Genomic DNA, 21,615 nt, shown 5'->3' with positions numbered 1-21,615 from the left:
TATCATAGTTTGTGTACTGCATAAATTCTTTATACATTGCCTCTAAATTAGGCCTGGTTGCTTTGTGTCAAGCTACCAGATCATTAAAAACAGGTTACTTTCGTGACTTTTGTGGTTCACCCTCACAAGCATTGTGCTTATAATTTGAGTGGGGCTTCTGCCCCTCTCAACCAATAATCCAATTCTTTACACTATCTATCTAGATTATCACAAGAAGGCCTCCTCCTTTCCTTCAGTGCTAGCAACATGTAGACCATTTGCAATACAGTTGACCCGCTAGTTTTCGACTATACTGTTGTATGACTTCAACTTTTGTTGAGTGCTTTGCAGCTCTCTGTGACAGGTAATGCTCTTCAGATTAAAAAAACAAAACAGGTGATGATTTTTGGAGTTTCTACTTTTTAAAGATCATGGTATATTGTTATCATGTTCTTGCTTATGTTTCAGAGAACAAAGACCTTGTTGTCCTTTTTGAGCTTCACCTGAAACGGGTTTGTTTTTTGACAGCCAAGACGAAATCTTTGACTAACTTATTAACCTTGTAGTAAACCATTGTTTATTTTTAAAACCTGATATGGTGGTTCCAGTTTACTCCCATAAATTCATGAATACCAGGCAGCTTGTAGTGTTGATTAGGTGTGTGAGATAAATCTTTCTCCGCTAGCATAGTTTTGACCACTTGTAATGTGGAGTTTCTACAAATTCTAATTGTATCGTAGCAGAGTTTTTTCTCACGCACGGTCCACCAATGGTAAGTTTATGAGTGAGATTTGGCATCCACTAGCACAATTTTAGTCGGTAGAAGGGTACCTGGTGACATTTCCTCAATGCGGGCGGTTGGGGCAGTCGTGACCGGTTGTGCTCGAGTAAAAAATCTACTTGAGCGGCAGCAAAGTTAACTTGAGAAGCAGTTCCGTCTGGTGCGCTGTGTGGTGCCGTTCGTGCAGATTTTCCAGAGCAGATCGAACTCCCGGCACGAAAAATTAGTGCGACGTACCTAATTCCGCCTATTTGCGGAATCCACTGAATTTTGCAGAGTTTTTCATGTAACTCCGCAGAATTCCTTGGAGTGAAACTCTGCAAGTTCTGCCCACCCCGAGTGCTGATTTGATGATTTTCTTTTTTTGCTTTGCAATTATTGGGAAATTTCTGTCACATTTATTAGGCTAGTTCAAAATGCAGTCATCAGTAAAATGTTTTGTAAGGGCTGTGTTTTTTTGTAATGAATTAGTTGGTTTGCTTAGAGCTTGCTAATGCATTCAATAATCCTCAAGTCACATATTGTATTCCTAAAAGCCTGGTTAAGCATGTAGTGTTTAAGAAATCTAATGAGGCTTTGAAACGCGCTTTCTCTTTATTGTCAAGTTATACGATTTACTATGTTAATTATAGTAGGGAAGGTAGCCTTGCCTTATATAGTATATAGAGATACCTCTGCTGAAGCATAAATACATTCACACTCTGCTTTACCTCATGTAGCTTCTTGAGACTATTGGGGCCTGGACTAAGTCACTCAAGATGCTGTTTTTGGGGTACAGGTATTGAGTTACTGGAACATGTGCATTTTTGTTGAGCTCTGGAGGATGTTAGGGCTCAGCATTAAAAAAGTTGCAGCTCCTACAAAGTGGCTGCATATGTTAATAACAATAATAACCAAAGGTATAAGATGTTTGTAATTAGTTATGTTGATATTTTTCTGTATTTGCTTAATATTTTGGAGTGATTGTAATTAATATTTATTTTTTATACGGTTGTTGCAACCTATGTTTTTTTACAATAAACACAGCTTTGTGTAGGGAATGGGGATGTTGAAGACCGACCAGATGATCAGTGCTTAATTTGTAAAATAAAAGTGAGTGGGCCAAAATAATTGCTCAGAAGGTGCCGACAGCTGTGCAGAAGGTCCTGGTGCTGAATACCAAGAGTGCATAGTCTCGATTCCCCCTCATGGATCTTTAATCCATTACCAGACACTCCATGCCCTCCAAACTCATGCCTACACATTTATTTGTCCCTGGTTTCTCCATTTGTCACTGTTTTTCCATCTTTCTCTTCCGCCTTCTCCCACCACCTTCTGTGTGTGTTCCACTCTCTTGATCTGGGTCAAAGTTTACTGAGGAAAAATAAGTGCCGCTCCCAAAAATAGGCGTTGGTGGGCCCAACCTGCAACCATTGTCCCAAATTAAGCACATGGTGAAGTAGGAACAGTGTTCAATATTCTTTGAGTTATGACCCTAATTGTGTGCAAACATCAGTTGGGCCGAGTCTAAATAGCTCAGTGTTCTGAGATTTCCTGAACCAGTTATGGTTTTGTTCTGCTCTCAGTACGGGGCCAAGAGCTCTCTCCCCACCTTGCAGCCTCTTGAAGGTTCTATAGCCATTACAACCTTGCAATGAGTTTTATGAGGAGACCTGTATAGCTAGTGCTATAGCAGTTAAGATATGCCATGAGAACGGCTCTTTGTCAGGACCAGAATTTGGAGTATGGAAAAAGTCTTCAGAGTAAGGAGATGTCTATATTGATACCCTTGACCACTATTCTTGTTTTTTATAACAAAGGTTTTATTTTGAAGTTGCAAAACAAAATGACAAAGAAACAAACTAATGTCGTCCCACCAGTCGATCATCATACAGTCGTCCATACCAAAGAAATCAATACCTGAGAAACTATCATACATTGCCATCCGCATTGACTAGCATGAACTAGTTCCACCATTGAACGCATATTTTACAGTGATTAAGTGGGCAGCCATGGGCTTGGTATATTGTTTTTTTCTAGCTTCAAGCACCATTTAATTGCTGTCAGCCATGCCAAGAGTTCGAGTGGCTGCTCAGTGTTCCATTTGTGAGCAATGTCTCTCTTATGCAGAAGCATGGCAAAGCCCACCAGTGTGCACTCACCCTTGACTCCCCTAGATCCTCCAGGATGCCCAATATTGCAGTTCTAGGGCACAGAACCCTAGATTTCTTCGGCACCTGTCAACACTATTTCAATAGGTTTACATTATTTCATAATGACTAGACAGGCCCAAACAACATGGTCAAAGTCTGCATCGGATTCAGACCACTGGTGACAATCTGACACAGCCCGTTTTTGAGCTTGCCACAGGCTTCAAGGAGTGAGGTATGTGGTATGTATGTAGCTTAGATGGATGAGTTGCAGTCTGGAGGAAATGACCAGGGCTTTGGGTGGGGTGGGGCATTTGTGTGTTGCTTCAGTCATCTAAACCCCCCACGCAGGCTTCCCATTCCTGCTTAAAGGCTTCAGATTTGTCCAGTGTATTGATCACTAAAGATTTTTCGATCTGGGAGACCCCACCTTTCCCCAGTTATCCCATAGGGAGCTTAGCTTCCAGGGGGCTGAATTTTGGGGATTCCAATTTCTCCATTTGGTAGTATGTGAGTTTGTGTCCCAACTGTAAGAATTTATGGAATTAGATGGTAGAAAGGACAAATTGGGAATGTTACTCCCGGAAAGATTTCATAGAGGATCCCTGCCAGACTTCGCTCAGATAAGTAATGCCTATTCCATCTCATTTAATGAAATCTTCCAGTTGTGCTACATGATTAAGTCATTGCCCTTCCACAAGGGGTATACTGCTTTGGTCTCCTATGCTAGTAAGTAATATGCAGTGCAGCAGGATCGTCAATGGGAAATTGTGTAAGACATCAAGAAAGCATGGGAGAACCATCATAATGAAGTGTGCTATCTTCCCAAGCCTTTTGTATGGGAAGATGTGAAAGTCTTGTTTTATGCAGGGAAATAAGGAGCGAAAGATTGAAGCTCAAGCTCAAACCTGGTTTCCGTGCAATATATATTGCTAGGTATTAGAAGCGGAGTCTGCGTATTGGGATCAAGGTCTGCCAATTGGTCATGTCCTAATCTCCCTTAAGGGAAATCAGTAGCAATTTGGTCCAGTTAGTGTGTAGATCTGACATGTCTTCATAGAGGGCAAAATTCTCAATATGCGTGGTCCTGACTCATAGGGGTTCGACAGGTGTAGGGGGACGTTATCGGGTTAGCGCGCGATCCTATCATCTTTGCAGTCTCCACAGCTCCAGAACTGCAGCTGTGCATTGCATCTAGTCAGCCAGGGGCTCTATGGCTAGGGCAAAGAGGAGGGGCGACGGGGTCACCTTGCCTAGCACCTCTGTGAATTGTAAAATGCTCAGAGTATTTGACTACTTTTTTTTGTGTTCATTTGGCACTGCACCATTAGGCTGTTTTGTCTACAGGAACTCCATCGTAATAAAAGACTTGGGTTAAAAAATATATCAGTGGATTAAGGGTATTAACAGATACCGTAAAGTAGACACAGCAGATAGAGAAGTCAACACGTAGTTAGTGCAAAGATGAGAAAGCAGAAGAGTGTGGCCTAATATGGCAGTTTAGGGATAACTGGTCTTTGGTCCACAAATAAGAACTCAACGCTCCAGTTCTTGAAAACCTTGGCCTACCCATCTGTAAAAAAACATTCCTTCAGGTGCCTTTCTCAAGGGAAGCATAATAATAATTGCATCATTTTGCAATAGTAGACCTTGCTACTAGAGACCCTTCGAAGACTGGGTTTTTTGATACCTTATTTATAGGTTTTATATAGCGCTTGCTAGACCCGAAGGTATCAGAGCACTTTACATATCTGTGAAAAACACAATATAATCAAGTCGCTGACATATAATGCAAGAGACTTAGATACTAGCACAAGCATAAATAGATACAAAGAGAATCGTTAGGCAATTAGGGTGGTTACCGTATGCACGCAATTAGGACTACATGAGTTAAAGGAGAGAAAGACCTAATAGACAGTCAAATTAATCAAATAGCTGACTCTCACAGAGGGAATAATCCTAGAAAAAAAGATATTTAAACAGAGTTCAATTTGCTTACAAGTTAAAGTATTTGTTGAGGATAAGGAGTTTCAGGTCTCTTTCGTAGCAAGAGAATGAGGGGTTGCATCGTAGATCTCTAAGGAGAGAGTTCGATATGCTGGGTGCATTTCCAGAAAAAGAGGAGTCTGGGCTGATTTCCTTTTTTAGTTTGGGAGGTACGAGAAGAAGTGAGTTGGAGCTTCTCAGAGTTCTGGTTCTTCCTGCTTTTGTAGGTTTGCTGTCTAGATAGTTGGGGGTATGTGTGTGAAGGGCTTTGTGGGTGATACAGGCAGTCTTGTAAGTACATCTACCTTCGATAGGAAGCCAGTTGAGGATCTTGAGGTCTGGTGTGATGTGTTCAAACTGTTTACTACCAGTCGTGAGCCGGGCTGCCATGTTTAGAACTGATCTAAGTGGAGCGAGGCGAGTTTTCAGCATCCCTGTGAGGATGGCATTTCGATAGTCCAGTTTGGAGAGGACCAGAGATTGTACTACCATTTTGAAGTCATCAGAGGTAATGAATGGTTTAATTTTCTTGAAGTGTTTTAGTGTGTAGATCGCTCCTTTGGCTGAGTTTTTGATGTGATCCTTCATTCACATGTTCTTGTCCAGGGTGATGTCTAAGGGCTTTGTGGATTTGGACAGAGTGAGAGAACAATTGAGTACATTCAGGTGATTGAGCGAGTTCTGGATTGGTAGGTGGTCACTTTAAGGGGAAAAAAGTATTATTTCTGTTTTGTTGGGGTTTAACAAGTGTAACTAGTGTGGGTTTAGAGAGACAAGAGTTGATTTTGATTCCATTCCATTGTGCCACCTTATTAAAGTCACTCTTATAAGGAGAGATTCTAACCCCTTGTTAACTTGCCTAGTTGCGGGATGACCTTCTCCTAGTCCTCCACCAGTTAAGAGCAATATCTAATCATGTGCACCCAAGTCCGAAAACGTAACCACATCAAGTGCATGGTAGTATAGTTCTTCTTTCTTTCTTGATCAATGCCCTAATAAGTGATGGGAGACCTCTGTGCAACCTGATCTGGGGCCGTATAGCCCAGATAGGACAAAGTTGATAACTGAAAAGCATAGCATAAACAAACCTGCAAGCGCCCCAAACTAAGCATGCTGCTGCATTGTGTATAAAATGAGGTATAACCATCAGGTACTATGGGAGTCGTAAGTGCATAGGTCAGACAGGCACAAATTAAAGGGGTGATTGCAGATGAGAATTCTCCTTCCAATAAAACTCGCTGAATTTTTCATAGACACAGAAGATGAGTGAAACAGCATTACTCCTTAACAACATTTACTCTAGAAAGAAAAGAAAGACTGGTATCACAGTTGGAGGCCAAAATCTTGACTATTCATTCAGGATGGGGCTTACCCCTTTTTCTGATTGGCCAGAAGGCGTGACCCAGAGGGTAGCATTGACTCATATAATTTGTCTTGCCAGAGTCAAACTTGAACCAATTGTTTCTCATTCTGGCAGACCGCCCATTTGCAAACCTGGAATTTATAAACGTTCACACCACCGATCCACCACAACTGCAGCTGAACCTCAGTGCTACCCCATGCATATAAAAGAAGCTATTAGTCCAAATGAGACAATTCAAAGGTTTGATGTAGATTTAGAAAGACTTGGTCAGGGCAGGGGTCTGGGATTCAAAGCAGCATGTTGCCATCTGGAGGGTGCTGTTGAAGTGTCCCATTCCCTGTGCTTCTATTTTTCTGCCTTAATTAGAAACTCTCTGAAGAATGTAGTTATACCCACCTCTGAAATAGCCCACCATGTCCTCATTACTAGAAGAACAACTTTAGGACCTACAAGACCAGGATATTTTCAGCCTATTGAGTGTAACTTGTTGGAAATAAGTATTTGCTCTTGGCTGTAATTTCACCTTGATTACGACGTTTTGCTGGTTTTCCATCCCTGGTTTAGAGTTTGACAGACGTCACGAACATGATGGACATTCCATCCTTAGTATTACGAATCCATTATATCCTATGCCACTTGTAATAGGGCGTACGTGATCTTGGTCACATTTGTTATGGTGTACCCACCTGCCAAAATCTAAAGTGAGCCCTTAGTCTGTTTCCCAATATTGAGATGACCGTTTTGGAACAGTTATTCATGTAGTTTTTGCGGTCCCTTTCCTTTGCCTTGGATAAGATAGCCCATACCACTCTGCTGCAAGGGCTACAAGAGATTGAAGGTGTAAGCAGGCAATGTTGGCTTGATACAAGGACATTTCTAAACAACAGAAAACATTTCAAATTGCATGTTCTCTGTCTTTGTTCACCAGCATGATTTGTGGAGTCTCTCAGAGTTTTCTTTCTCCGCTGTTCATGTTACTGTCTTAATTAGGCTTCTTCGAGACACCGTTGGACTGGTAGGCTCTTTTTAAAAAAAAATCTAAATGACACCCGTGTCAGTCTCCCTATAATGTTTGGCTGCCGAATGCACAAATAAATAAGTGCCGATGTAGAAGAGTTGGCTTGACTTACATGCCAGTAAGAGGTAGGCTGTAGTTCTGGCTTCAGGTTGTCATTCAAAAATATCTTAACTGTCCCTGCCTGTACCCAAATCCACAGTAACCCTGTCAATCTGTTAGTATCAGTATACATATTTTATGTCATCGGCTAAAGCTAAAATATATATATTTTTAATGTGCTCAGTCATGATTTAATATTAAGGGAAAAGCTGCAGATGTGGCTGCTTGAATTGTTTGGGATTATTTTTAAACTTCTCTTTCCCTAAAATATCCATCAGTTTTCTCCAGAGAACTACATATGGGGGATTGCACTAATTGAACGACTTGCAGTGTATCATTTGCATGCCATTCTTTGTACTGATCTCCAGTGGAAGCCTGAATACAGTTCAGAGAGAAAGGTGGGGTCTCCCATGACCTTGGTAGAGAACTCAGACCAGCCTTAAGAAAAGTGTTGCTCGAACTCCCAGCTTGCTGGGCCACTTGGGTTGGGGCATGAGTGCCACTCACTCTTGTTATGGTAAGTAACCAGGAATCATGTCCCGACTCCGTGGATGAGGAGGTCATTGTGAGAGGTTTGAGGAGTAACCCCCTAACCACTAACAGTGCAAGTGTCACATGCATGGACACTTCTAACCCACCTTTCTTAAAATCCTGAGTGCCAGAAAATTTGAGTATTTAGTCAACGTGTAAGCTAGTAATGGTAGGTCATTCTCTTTTTACCGGTATAGCTATTATTATTTATCCCATTCCTTATGCATCTCATGGCACATGGGGTTATATTGTCTGATATATTCTAACGTTATATGAATATATACATTTACTGAAGAATGGTTGAATAAAGTGAGGTGCCTCTAAATACAAATGCTACCTACCCAAGAAAAAAAGTCAGAAAGATGTTTCATGGTCAAGGTAGGCTCGCTCCTCTCTGTAAGGAAACAGACTTTTTTGCAGGTTTTCCTCCACTCTTTGCCCTCATTAGGACTATTAGCTGCTGGCTTTTTAACTCTGAGAGTGCACTGACTCCTGCTAACCAGAGCCCAGTGCCAATGACCTGACCCATTACCCATTACAAGCGTTATGTTGAATCAGCTATACCCAATTGGCAAGTACTGACTTATAAGTCCCTAGTATATGGTACCCAGGGTACCAAGGGCATGTAAGACAGAATGTCCACGCAGGGTTGCAGCCCTGTATCTACCACTCTGATTGTGACAAATGACAAAATGGCTTCCAGCCTGCCACTGCAGACTGGAAGAGCAGTGTTTTCACTGCTTGTTTGACCTTGTCATTAAAACTAATGGCAAAGCCACCCTTCCCATAACATTATATGTAGGTCTCCCCTAAGGAAGGCCTATAGAGCCTTATGGCAGGGAGCAGTATATTGTTATGATAGACCTATAGGTTTATATATGTCTTAGCAGCAAAACCGTTAAAAGTTGTTGTTTTGCTGAGGAAAGTTAGTAGCACCATTGGCTAACACAGGGTTGCAGGCTGACACTCCAGCCTGGCTAACTTCTGAATTGGACTACCTAACTGGGTACTGTAAGATATCAAATTAATTGTAGCATTACATCCAACTTGATGCCCAAGTCAAGATTTGTGTCACTTTTAAAGTTAAGCAACATTTAGAAAGGTGGGACTCTGTGCCCCAGCTAATCCAGTGGCCTCACAAAGGCCCTGACACACAGGGAGCTTTCTGCCCACCTGGGGAGATGTGTGAACAACTTCCAGGATCAGGAACAAAGGCATTTACTGAAGAGTGAGGTGTGACCTCCTCTCTCAGGAAGGCTGCAAGGTGTGTCAGTCCCAAAGGCGAGTTTCAAAGGGGAAGCTGCATTAGAAGGGTCGCATGTGTCAACACACCCGAAAGATTGAGATTGGGCCAGAGAGGGGAAACCCGTCCCCAATCTGTTTTTCCTGTGAATATGTAGCCCTTAGGTTGCCACACCTCTGGGTGGGCTACCAAGCTTCTCACAATCGAGGAAGAGTTCAGACATCTTCAGAGTGGCAAGAATATTGCACTCTAGGACTTTGTAATACCACACATTGCTGGAACATTGTCACCAAAGAGTAGGGGACCTACTAGCCCATTGGCTAGTGACCGCGTTGTCTTCTCTGGGCACTCTCCAGGGATATAATGGGCACACCTGGCACCCTAATGTTCAGTACCCCATGGACTTGGAGAGAGGACCGACAGAGGAGTGTCTTGCTGCCTTTGAAGGTGCACGAAGTGAGGGTGCACCGTAGGAAGGACTGCACCTGCTGCACTTTGGGCTCATGACATTGGACTGTGTCTCTGGTTTTTGGCTCAGGGAAAATTTGGTTCCCAGCACCAGAGCGAAGCAGTGACCCCAAGGGTCAGTTAACTGGCCTCCTGTAATAGCACCATGGACATCCAAGCTGAGGAAGCCCAAACCGACAAAGCAGCAGCCACTCCTGAGGGATTGCCACTGGCCATCGCCAGACATGCCAAGAGACCAATACGAGATGGCCAAAAGTTGCACCCATGTCTGTCAGACACATAAGTGCTATCAGAGAGCCGATTCATTGCCCAAGAGAGACACTAACCCCCACCAAGTATATTCACTGTGACTGCGGTGTTGAGGGACCAGAAGCCCTGCCGCAGCCGGCCTTCTACTATCACAGAGAGGACGTTGTGAGACACCCAAGTGCCATGGTCAAAGTCACCTCAAACCACCCATGGACCGCGGGATCAACTACACTTCACCCCAATCGACCGTACAGCTCCAGGAGCATCATTGGAAAAGGCCATGGTGGCCAGGTTGGGACTCCTAGACCTCCGCCCTGTCGGATTTGGTCGCCCAACCCAGGGTCAGAGTCGCCGAACTAGCTGTTTCAATCTATACAAAAGTTGGCAAAGTTAAGGCAGAGATGGTGATGGTCGGATTTCGATATTTAGGAGTGTTCATAATGCTAGATTCTGATATCTTCTACAATCGCAATCTGTTGCCCCCACTGAGGCGCCTCCAAGATGATGTCCATCATGGGAAGACGCTGCCCATCTCATTGTTAAGACGAGCGGCACTATTTGAAATGATGGCGCTCCCCCGCTTTCTATACATATTGCAGAACACACCATAACAAGTGTAATCCAAGTACTTTACAGCAATTGAAAACGAACAGAGAAGGTTAATATGGGGAGATAAACCAGCGAGAATTGCGCAACAAAAACTGGTTCGGGCTGGTACGATGGAGGAATTGCGCTGCCAGACATACGACAATATTATTGGGCGTCACAGTTAATAGCCATTAATCACTACATTTACCAAATGCCCGAAGACCCTGCATACCAAACGGATAGATATGTATTGAGGAAAAAGGGACTCATGAGGGCCCTATACACTTCACCTCGTCACCTAACCCTAACGGACCCGACCAAAATCACGGTACAGCTCTGGCACGTGGTCCAAAAACAGATGGGCTTGGAAAATAAGATAACGCAGTATACACCGCTTTGGGATGCAGAAATACTAAGAACAATGGGTAGATACCAAGGATCTGACAAATGGGACCTTATCGGAATATCTCTAGTGGGGGACCTGTGGTCAAGGGGTGAAGTACGACCATTTGAGCTTATGCAAAAGGAGCATGATCTCTCCACCAAAGAAACGTTCCGATATATGCAAATAAAACATGCGTTACAGGCAGTGATCCCCAAAGATAAGATCCTCCCGGACTCCTCTCAATTAGAAGATAGAATTCTTATAGACCATATGAATAAGAAAGCCATATCCCTGACCTACCAGAAATTGATAAATAACTCTCCGCATCCCCTCGCCGCTCTTAGAGAGAGGTGGGAGGGGGATGTAGGAGAAATAGACGAAGAAGACTGGCGAGATGCCCTGTCATCCCCAAAAGAAGTGGCCATATCGAGTAAGTGCAGGCTAATACAACTAAAAATTCTTCAGAGTTTATTACTCAAGAACCCATTTAGCCAAAATGGGCAGAATGGAGGAGACTGCTTGTGGAAGAGGGTTGGTAATGGTGGGAACATACTACCACACAGTTTGGGAATGCCCCCAGATACAGCACTATTGGGTGGCCTAATCCAGAAAATGTCCGAAGTGGTGAAAATAACCGTGACCCCCGACCCAGGGTGGTGTCTTCTTAATATATGGCAGCCAACTGACCAAAAAAGTTGGCAACGTTTTTATTGACCAATGTTTGTTTGTGGTTGGATTTAAAAGTATTTATTTCTTCTAAAATCCATATCTCTTGAACCCTTTGGTGGATTATGATGATCAAGGACTCTAAAAATGCATAAAAATATATTCTATGTTTTATAAATTGATGTCATGTCTCTTTCATGTTGTATGACTTTCTCATTCTGTTGTTTGGTGTTGTTAAATGCTTTATACTAAGTTCCTTTGTCAAGCCTTGCTGCTAGAAGTCACTGCTACCCAGGGTTGAGATTGAGGTTTACAAGTGAGCCTGACTGGAACCAATACAGGCTTTGTGAGTTTATTCCACTTTAAGGCCACACAACCATATCCTATAATTCTCCCAAACCCTAACACTCACCTACTGTGATTACACTAATCATAACTAATATGGCCGAACGTGTGGAACAGCATTGAAAGTTTTAACATGTATTTTGCTTCTCCAGGGCTAAAGACAGCATGTACCATGCCCTTGGTTACAGCTCCATCATAGTTATGCAGGCATGCATGACGTTTGAACATCAGGACATCCAAATGGCAATCTGTACAATGAAGGAAGCACTGCATACATGCCAGAGGTAAGCCTGACTTCTGTTAATTGTGACGGCTTGCACTCCTTGCAGCTGCCTCATGTGGTACTCTGACTGCTCATTTGGTTTTGTGCTGGCTTTTCTTGTTTACGTAAGATGCTCTTATCCTCTAATTTTCCCAATTTGCACATTGACCGCTGATGTTTCCCATTGAAGGTTTACAACATTAATTGGTACTTTCCCAGCTTACACATGGGTAAATGGGATAAGGGGGTAGGAGAATTGCAGATAAGACAGAGGTTCTCCAGCCTATGAAAAATGTGCATCTTGTGAGGTTGTAGACCTTCTAAGACAGAAGAGAAGTGCATACCATAGGTTTCTTTAAAATGCACTATCGTCTGCCTTTCTGATTTTTTGCATTTGAACAAGAAGGCTAACATTTTTCAGAGACAAATGGGTTTGCTAATTATCTCCTATATAAGGTGCCTCTTTGGCTTAAAATCTTTCGTATACTGTCTCGATTGTTTATCAGTAATCTTTATTACTCTTAGTCAAAGTCTTCTTCATCACATTCCTCACTGCTTGAGGTATACCCTACACTGAAAGGCAGGTCATTTACAGATCAACACTAAAAATGTTAGTCCTCCTCTTACCCATAATACTGCCTCTTCCTCTGAAGCTGGCCTGTTTTTTTCACTAGCCATTTTCTAGGTGTGTTATGGAGATTCTGGTAAGTTTAAATAAATGTTTTGTAAATTATCATGCTGAGATACAGCGGGCATGATTGTTCCATGTTGGTAGCCCACCTGTTTGATATAGCAGCAGTTTACCACCATTGCCAAAATCAGCCACATGAAGGATTATCCGTTATTGCCAGATGTAACCACTGAAGCGGGTACTGGACGAGAGGGCCATCACACGCCTAGCGATCGGTTTACATAAATCACCCGAAATCCGGAGTTACAGCAGAATCCATTATTGAACCATTCATTATCGACATAAACTAGGGACACTCTGTTTTAATTTGTTTAATTTTGATTGGTGCCCTTCAAGAAGATTCACACTGGTGGTTTTAATTACTCGTACCATGCTACATATTTGGCATATTATATCAGCGATTTCGTGCTTCAAGGATTTGAATGTAACATGGCATCCTGATGAAGGCTTAAAGCCGAAACGCGCGTAGGAAACTACTGACTTCATCCATGACGAAATTGAATTAAACAGACATCATACATCCATTGATGAAATCCTTAACATTTGGAGGAATGTATGAATAGGATGAGGTTTATATAAAAAATTGCATCTTTGGAATCAAATGATATGTACTGTATTTTAAATTGTACATAACCAATGAAATATATATGATAATTTTTTCAATATTAAATAATGGGAAAATTAGAAAAATATTTATATTATTAAATGAAAATAATAAAAAAGATTTGTACACAGCTATTGCATCTGTTATGTAATCGATTGCAGCTATGTTATTGGTCCAGTCAGTATTCTGCTTCCTAAATGTTTTTCGCTCAAATTAAATAGCAGCAGGCACAGTGTTACGGGCCCACACAGCAGGCCAAGTAAAGGCTGTGGTGAGCCGGTTCTGTTCTTCTGTCATCTCCAGATGATTTTCGAACAACTCTAGATTTACAAGACACCTTTTTCCAAATATTGATTCATCATTTTGTGCAGAAGTTCCTTTGTTTTGCCCTTGGAGAAAATTACAATTTTCAGCTCTTCCATTTATTTTTTCAGAATCTCTGAGGGTCTTCGCAAAGGTATTGACTCTCATTTGTTGACTTTGTACATATGCCAGCTATACACATTTTGCCATACCTAAACTGTCTAATCTGTGCTAATTCATTTTTGAAAGCTCGGGATCAAAAAACCAACTATGTTGAAGTATTCAAGAGATCAAATTTGTTCTCAATCTCAAGTAATCTCATTTACTGCCTGCACAAGATCGACTTTTCATAGGAGTTCGGTTCCATAAGGCCCTGTGGAAGGCCTTGTCACTCTCCAACACCTGCTACAGATGATGTTAAGCAAGGACTTTGCTGCAATTGAACAGTTTCTACAAGTGCAGGGATACATGTCAGGTACAACAGCATTAGTCCCTTGGCCAAGACTATCTCTAAAGGTGTTTAGCAGTACATGTTAGCCATTTGGAATCCAGCCAACAAGTAATTACCACCCTTATTTCCTCTAACAGAGAACTTGAGGGGACACATTACTTGGTGGTTGGGCAAGAATCACTTGAGCAAGAGTGCTTCATTGTTGCTCCATTTCCAATAGTTATAACTAGGGATGTCAGTGCATTAAACTGGGAGGTGGTTTGGGAGATTAGAGTTCAGGAAAGATGGAACAGAGACTTTGCAGTGGAACAATGACTTTCCTCCAATTAGAAGGAACTATTGGCCATGTTTCTGGCTCTACAGAGATTCGCCCCTCCAATCTAGAGTCCGGCATTGTTAATCCAGAAGAACAATCAGGTTGCCAAGGCTACATAAATTACCAGGGGAGAATATACAATGTGGATCTAGCCGAGAAGGCCAAGCAGATTTCCATTTTGGCAGAGAATCAGCTATTGTTTCCTAAGGCATCTTGCCTGCCAGGGGAACAGAATTTAGTGAAAGATCAGTTTACTCCAGTATTGAAACTTTCATAGATTCCCAATGCTTGCATATCTGCAACTACATTCACTAGTTTTGACGAACATAACTAAATCATGGGTCAAGCCTTGGATGGATATTTTATCATTGAGGAAAAGCACTTTGCTTCTCGATAACTTCATGTGTGGATGTGGAAGAGAGGACGGGAGGTAATGGGCTGTCCCAACTTCTCGGAGGCACAGCTGCTAAGCAGAACAGTAAAACTCAGATTCCAATTGTGTATTTTGCGGAAATCGTCCATGTTTGCCTCACGGGTTCCAATACACTAATCTTGGCTGTTCTCAATTTTAAGACTACATTTCTGTCAAGGGTATTTGTTCTATTATTTTAAAAATGTTATTTGTGATAAAGCAAATGAGTGAAAAAATTGCTATTTACACTGAACCTATGAGACCTGACTATGTGTCACTTTCCTGTCTCAGTTCTCCTAGTAGGGGAAACAATGACAACTTAGGACAACAAAATAGGAACACACTTCTATTCCCCTATTACCTGACAGTCTCTTTTATTTTGCATCCCATTTAATAGCATTCATACAGTGCAAGTACCTCATATCTTCTGCTCGGTACCCTTTTATTCAGAAACTTTAGAATATGGTGGTGCAGGAACACTTTTCTGAGTGGGGAGCTACTATCAATGTTATATCACTCAAGTCATTGAAATTATGAAAAATCCAAGAATCACACAAAGAACAGGTGAGACAAATGAATCATGCGTATTCAGCAGGAGCGTGGTAAAGGTGTGGTATGTAGTTGATGGTGGAGCACACTGTCACAAATATGTTACTAAAGTATGGTGTGGTAGTGCCCTGTGATTTACAGAAAGAAAGCACATCTTCCATTGTAATGGCCATTAAATGTGCACAGATGTAGTTTTACTGATAAAACATTATAGCACACAATAATGTGTGGGAATCGGGTGTCAGTGAATATTTATCATTTGAGCTTCACCAAGTTAAATGTCCTGACTTGGTTTGATCCTATTAAAATCTTTGTTTCCATCACACTTCGCATTGACAAGAAAAAGCGTGCTTCATTTGTGCTTTCCTAACTGCTCATATATTTTGAAATTTCTGTACAGATAATTTACAGGTATTTAAATGTTGTGTGTTAGTTAAAAATTGACATCTTGCAGCATTTCTTTTCGCTCCTCTTGTACCCCAGCAAGAATGTCACATAGTTCACTTTACAAAATCCTCCAACTTTGCTGACATGGAAAGTAAACATCAGTCTCCATGTGAACTAAATAAGCAGCAATTTGTTAGAAGACATATCCAGACGTTTTACCTCTGTTTTTGAAGACACAGCAGATGTGACAAGATAAAAACAAAATGGAAACACAACATTGTAGCTCATTCACCTGAATTCAAGCATGGTTATTTTGGGGGTGCTGCTGCGCCCTCCCCCACAGCCCTACGTGCAGTACCTATGCACATTTTTTCCTCTTCAATTCAACACTAAGTTTTTCTGCATAAAGATTTCTTGCTTGCCCTCCTACTTTGACTAATTCTACATTTTCTCCACTGCGCTCCTTCTCGAGGTACAAAATAATCTGATAATCACACATCGCCTTGCCTTTCCTTCTAAGCTCCAGTCATTTCGTAAACCATTCCTCATTGCTAACAGTATTATTAATTGTCCCTTTTTTGTTTCCCTAGTTGCCTTTGTTGGGCTTGGCCCAAATCACTTATTAATGTACAGAAGCATAGATTCTCTCTAATCACCTAGTGTCTCAGGTAGCTAGTCGTCTAAAAAAGAAATCTGGTCATCTCCCTACTCTTGTTTACATTTGTCATATGCTGAAGTTAGGCCTTTTATTTGTTTTTTGACTGTTCAACTCTCTAAGGTATTCAACTTGTGACTGTCACAAGTCCCTCTTGTATATCTTTGATTAATTGTACAGATCAGAGATTGCGCACATATCTGTTCCCCAGGTTCTGTAAGGTTATGATGATATCACTCAGGTTGTTGACTTTTGTATTTGGCAGGGTAGTGCTGTTTTGCCCAGCATTTCCTTTACAGTGCTCCATTGTAGAGGAACTTTGGGGATTACATCAAGCAGAGAACGATTCATGGTATAACATGTTCATGAAAGGTACAATAATGGTTAGCATGAAAGTATCGCTAACCAAAAATCCAATGTAGAGGAAGCATGTATAAATAAGATGGAATCGTGTATCAATACACAACACACATACTTCCCTTAACAAAATAACTAAACAAAATCCTTGAGGTGTGCAGGTCTCCTACCTTGTCTTGAACTACACCGCAAAGGAACCAGAGAAGCTGCAGTGGATTTAGCCCACATTACTTCTTTTTGAAAGGAATTATCATGGCCCACCATACTATCATCACAGATGTGTGAGGAAATATCAGAGCTAACATTGAAATCATACCAGGCCCTTTTGTAAACATGAGCATCCACAACATATGATCAGAACTTAAATCCGCAAACACTCCCTCATGCAACACTTTGGCAACACTACCATCATTCCACCAACACCCATCATCTCACTTGACAGAAGAACATTTTTTATACAACTTTTACCCTCAGTGCAAATCTTTTTTTTAATTCTGACTACATCACCCACTACAATGTTACTTTCGTAACCTCCAGCTTTTTGTCACACCAATCCTTCATAACTTTCTATCTTCTTTGAGTATTCTTGCACATGATATTATATGTACCTGAACAAACTTTCCTCTTTGATTCTTGCCAAACATTTGCGCTTCCATAACATGAAAAAGAAGAGATCCCTGTGATGCTGTGTGGTGTGCACTGAGAAGTCTTTCAATAGCATGAGATTCATTTTATTTTGTAACAGTTACTTTTTAACACCCTCTTTTATTCTTTTTAATTGCGTTGCCTAGCTCTTCTTTTTACAGGTATTTGCTCCTAATACCTGCTGCTAATCTTTCTTTGACACTCACCTGCCCCTCAGCACCGCTCCCCTTCCTCCATTCCACCCCGGTCCACTGCAGCAATTCTTGCTGATTGAGTCAAGGGAGGTTTGGTTAAGTTTGCTTTCACTTACGCCGCACCATTCCTGGACTCCATCTTGGGCGTGAGATGGTCTAGTCTCCCTCCTCAGCCCTTTGCCTCTGTCCATATAAACGGAGTATGGCGTTGACGCGCAGTGGGCGTGCTGAAGGCGCGCCAAAGGCAAGCCCGTCTGCACCCAGCGCCCGCCCCCCTGGCCAGCCGTCTCCAGATTCTGCGGGGATCATTAGGTACTCTTGGGAGGCTCTATTGGCATTAAGACCCGGTGGTGAACGTCTCTCTGACATCAGCCCTAACACCTCTCCCCGACCCCTCCCCATTTCTCTCGCCCTAAGCAGACCAGGTGCCCTGGTCCCAATCTTGCCAGCATCTCAGTCAATACTTTGACACCCTACCATCAAAATAGAAAAGGCTGCGACCCAACACTTGTAAACATCTTGTGTATGCCGCTAAACACAAGGTCCCTAGTGAAACACTATCAGGAATTCTCTGACCTTGTCCAAGGGCAGCAAGTAGATGTTGCTTTTGTAACTGAGACATGGGCAGACTTTGGCTCTGGCCCAGAACTTGTCGCAGCAGCCCCCCCCTCCCCCCGCCTTCCCCCCAGGATGTGCCGTCTATCGGTTAGATAGGCAACTAAAGAAGGGTGGGGTTGGCTGTCTTTTTTGGTACTAATTTTAAAACTACCTTCGAGCCACTAGGCACCCCTGGCTTTGAGGCCCTAGCTTTCTCAATGCAGCTTCCGGGCTCGTAGCCATTTAAGGGAATGCTAATCTACCGCCCTCCAGGACTGAAAAGCGGTTTCGCTGATGAGCTTAGTATGACTCTTGAATCACATAGTCTTAATGCTCATTTCTCGGTATTAGGTGATTTTAATTTCCACTTGGAAAATGAAACTAACCCAGACTCCTTAAAGTTGATTGATGCAATGAATGCAGAGGTCCAACGCACAAGGCTGAACATATGCTAGATGGGATTTTCTCAAACCATCCAGATATTCATTTACTACCATCTCTCTCTCTCACCTGGTCAGATCATTGGGCAGTCAACTGGCGAATAAAGACAGAGAGAAACACCATGTACAGAGATACAATTAAACAAACCCCCGTAGAGCCTGGCACAAGATACAGCCGGTCGAACTAAAAGACGCCCTCACCTCGGTACCCTGCCAATCGGCTGACAACCTGGAACAGAGCGTTGAAAACCTTTTGCTCTGGTTAAACTCGGTGCTAGACACTGTAGCACCGGTCAAATGAAGAACCATAGCTAAAAAAGTCTCCCAGCCATGGTATAACGAAACCCTTCGGACATCAAGGCAGACTTCCACAGGCAAGAACAGAAATGGAAAAATAAATACGAGGTCGAGGAGAAAATTATCTACAAAAATAAACTAGCGGAACACAAAAATCGTATCACAGCTGCAAAAACCTCCTACTATTCTGAACAGATAAAATTAGCTTGTGATGCTAACAAAACTCTTCTTCTAGTTATAAAAAAATTGGTGGCTCCAGCCAGCCACAACACTGCAGTAATTAATCAAAAGTTTTGTGAAGCTTTGGCCAACTTTTTTTCAAGAAAAGGTCGCCAACATCTTTAACCATTTCACTGCAGGCAGAACTGCCATCCAATTGGAAGGACAACTCCCAATTACCACATCAGTTCAAGCCATATTCTCCACCTTTAGGGCTGCTTTCGGAAGAACAGCTTGCAAGTTAATTCCATCAATTAAATTTGGCGCCCCGCGAGACCCTTGCCCCCCCAAAATAATGCACTTGAGCCCCGTACAAGTGGCACAAAACCTGGGCAAATCTTTAACAAAATGTTTGCAGAGGGAATTTCCCTTACTCAACGGGAACCTGCCTTTGTTCGGCCTCTGCTAAAAAAGAACAACCTGAATGCATTGGATCTGAACAACTATCGGCCCATATCAAGAATCCCCTTCGCCGCTAAGCTGGTAGAGAGAGAGTAATGAACAAACAACTCTCAAAGTTCATAGAGGAAAACTCTCTTCTGGACTACACACAGTATGGGTTCAAGAAGAACCGGAGCACAGAATCCGCCCTGATAGTAGCCACTGAAGATATCCGAAAAACGCTGGAAAATGGGGGGACGGCGGCTCTGATCTTGCTAGATCTCTCCACGGCAATTTGATACGGTAAACCATGACATTCTGGTTGACCGTCTGTGAAGCTTGGGGATCGAGGCTACTACATTTGAGCTTCTTCAGTCCTTCCTGGACAATAGACAACAAAGTGTGGCGTTGGGTAATTACACATCTAGGTCTTTCTCCCTGCCCCGCGGAGTCCCTCAGGGCTTGGCTCTGAGCCCAACACTATTCAATCTTTATGTTACACCACTGGCGACACATCAAACATTCTGGCTTCTCCCTAGCATCATACACTGATGACACTCAAATTGTGGTGTCACTAACAACATCCGAAATCAATTCAAGCTCTGTCTTTAGGATCTGCATGAGCAATGTGAGCAATTGGATGGACAATAATTGTCTTAAACTGAATGCCACAGAGACTGAGGTCATTATTTTTAGTAACAACCCCTCATTTTATAGGACGGCCTGGTGGCCGCCCGAGTTGGGCCCACTCCCTGAACCCACAAAGTAAATAATATTGGTTTTCTGTTAAATAATGAGTTAAAGCTCAAAGATCAGGTGAACAAAACTATTACCACCTCATTCTGTTACCTGAGGTTGGTAAGAAAGATTGAAAGATTTCTACCTCCTGAGGTTTTGAAAACTGTGATTATTGCTTTGGTACTCTCAAGGATTGGCTACTGAAATAGTCACTATCTTAACCTGGCAGTATGATCCAGGAAGAGGCTTCAGACTGTTGAATGCAGCTGCACGCTTCCCCTTTAAAATTCCTTAATATGAATCTACTAAAAGAGCCATCAGGAAACTCCACTGGCTACCAGTCAGACAACACTACAGGTTCAAGGCCCTCCGTTTGGCCTACAAATCACTGTACAGACTGGGACTGTTTCAAGCAGAAGCTCAAATGGTATGTCCCATGGAGGACTCTCCGTTCAAGTTCGGCCAAGAACCTGATTGTCTCCCAATTTAAGAGGACCATAAGAGCTTTTTCAGGACTATGGCAGTGCTCTGAAATAGCCTACCACTGAAACTAAAAGCTGCCCCTCCTTACGCGCCTTCCGAAAGGCCTTGAAGACATGGCTCTTTTCACAAAACTAGGAGGCACTCGACCTTCTGCAAGAAATCTTCTCTCCAACAGCTCTGCATCCATTACTACCCCCTATAGCACCAAGACGCCCTCGAGCATGAGTTTGCGCTTTAAAAATTACATTCATATCATAAAGCCACAATTTGTCCTGTAATAGATCATTTCCATACAATCTCTTAGCTGTGGCAAGTCAAAATTCTGTTAATCCTTTAGATTAAACCATTACTTTGTGTAGAAAATTATGCATTCCACACCAATGGAGAAATTACTTCCTCTTATGCAGGAAAAATTACATACCATTGACTGTGGTGATAGAGAAGGGAAATCTTTCTCCAAAGAAACAGTCTTTAAGAAAACTGATAACTGCCAGTATCAATTGATTTTATAAATTTTCATTCAACCCACTTCGAGTAGTATTCCACCAAAGTTTTAATTTATTTCTTGTAACCATTGAAGATGTGAAAGAGACCCATAAGATCTAGAGTTGAATGCCACGGAGGACACAGTGAAAGTCTGCAACATAAAAAAGATGTATCAGCTGTTGCATATTCAGAACAATACTTAATAAAATAGGCAATCATCTTATGCATATTTTGCCACTAGTATACTTCTCTGATCAGCTTCTTGGTAGATCATTCATCCAAATGTCCCCTGCCTGCAAGTTCTATGGTCCTGTGCTG

The 21,615-nt window shown here is 42.2% G+C and overlaps 1 protein-coding gene across 5 annotated transcripts in view; it reads left to right on the top strand.

Annotated features, from left to right (window-relative positions):
• The window catches only part of TTC39B (tetratricopeptide repeat domain 39B), a 513,680-nt gene that overhangs the window by 384,977 nt on the left and 107,088 nt on the right, over positions 1 to 21,615 (top strand). For all 5 annotated transcript variants that reach the window (XM_085633819.1, XM_085633811.1, XM_085633829.1 and 2 more), the window contains one exon: positions 11,983 to 12,114. In XM_085633819.1, coding sequence (XP_085489945.1) covers positions 11,983 to 12,114 — 132 coding nt within the window. The remainder of the gene's footprint in view (positions 1 to 11,982; positions 12,115 to 21,615) is intronic.

The sequence above is a fragment of the Triturus cristatus genome, chromosome 2_1 (assembly GCF_964204655.1).
Source record: "Triturus cristatus chromosome 2_1, aTriCri1.1, whole genome shotgun sequence".
Lineage (NCBI taxonomy): Eukaryota > Metazoa > Chordata > Amphibia > Caudata > Salamandridae > Triturus > Triturus cristatus.
The sequence above is the reverse complement of the archived record's forward strand: the minus strand, read 5'-3'. Positions and strand labels throughout refer to the sequence as shown.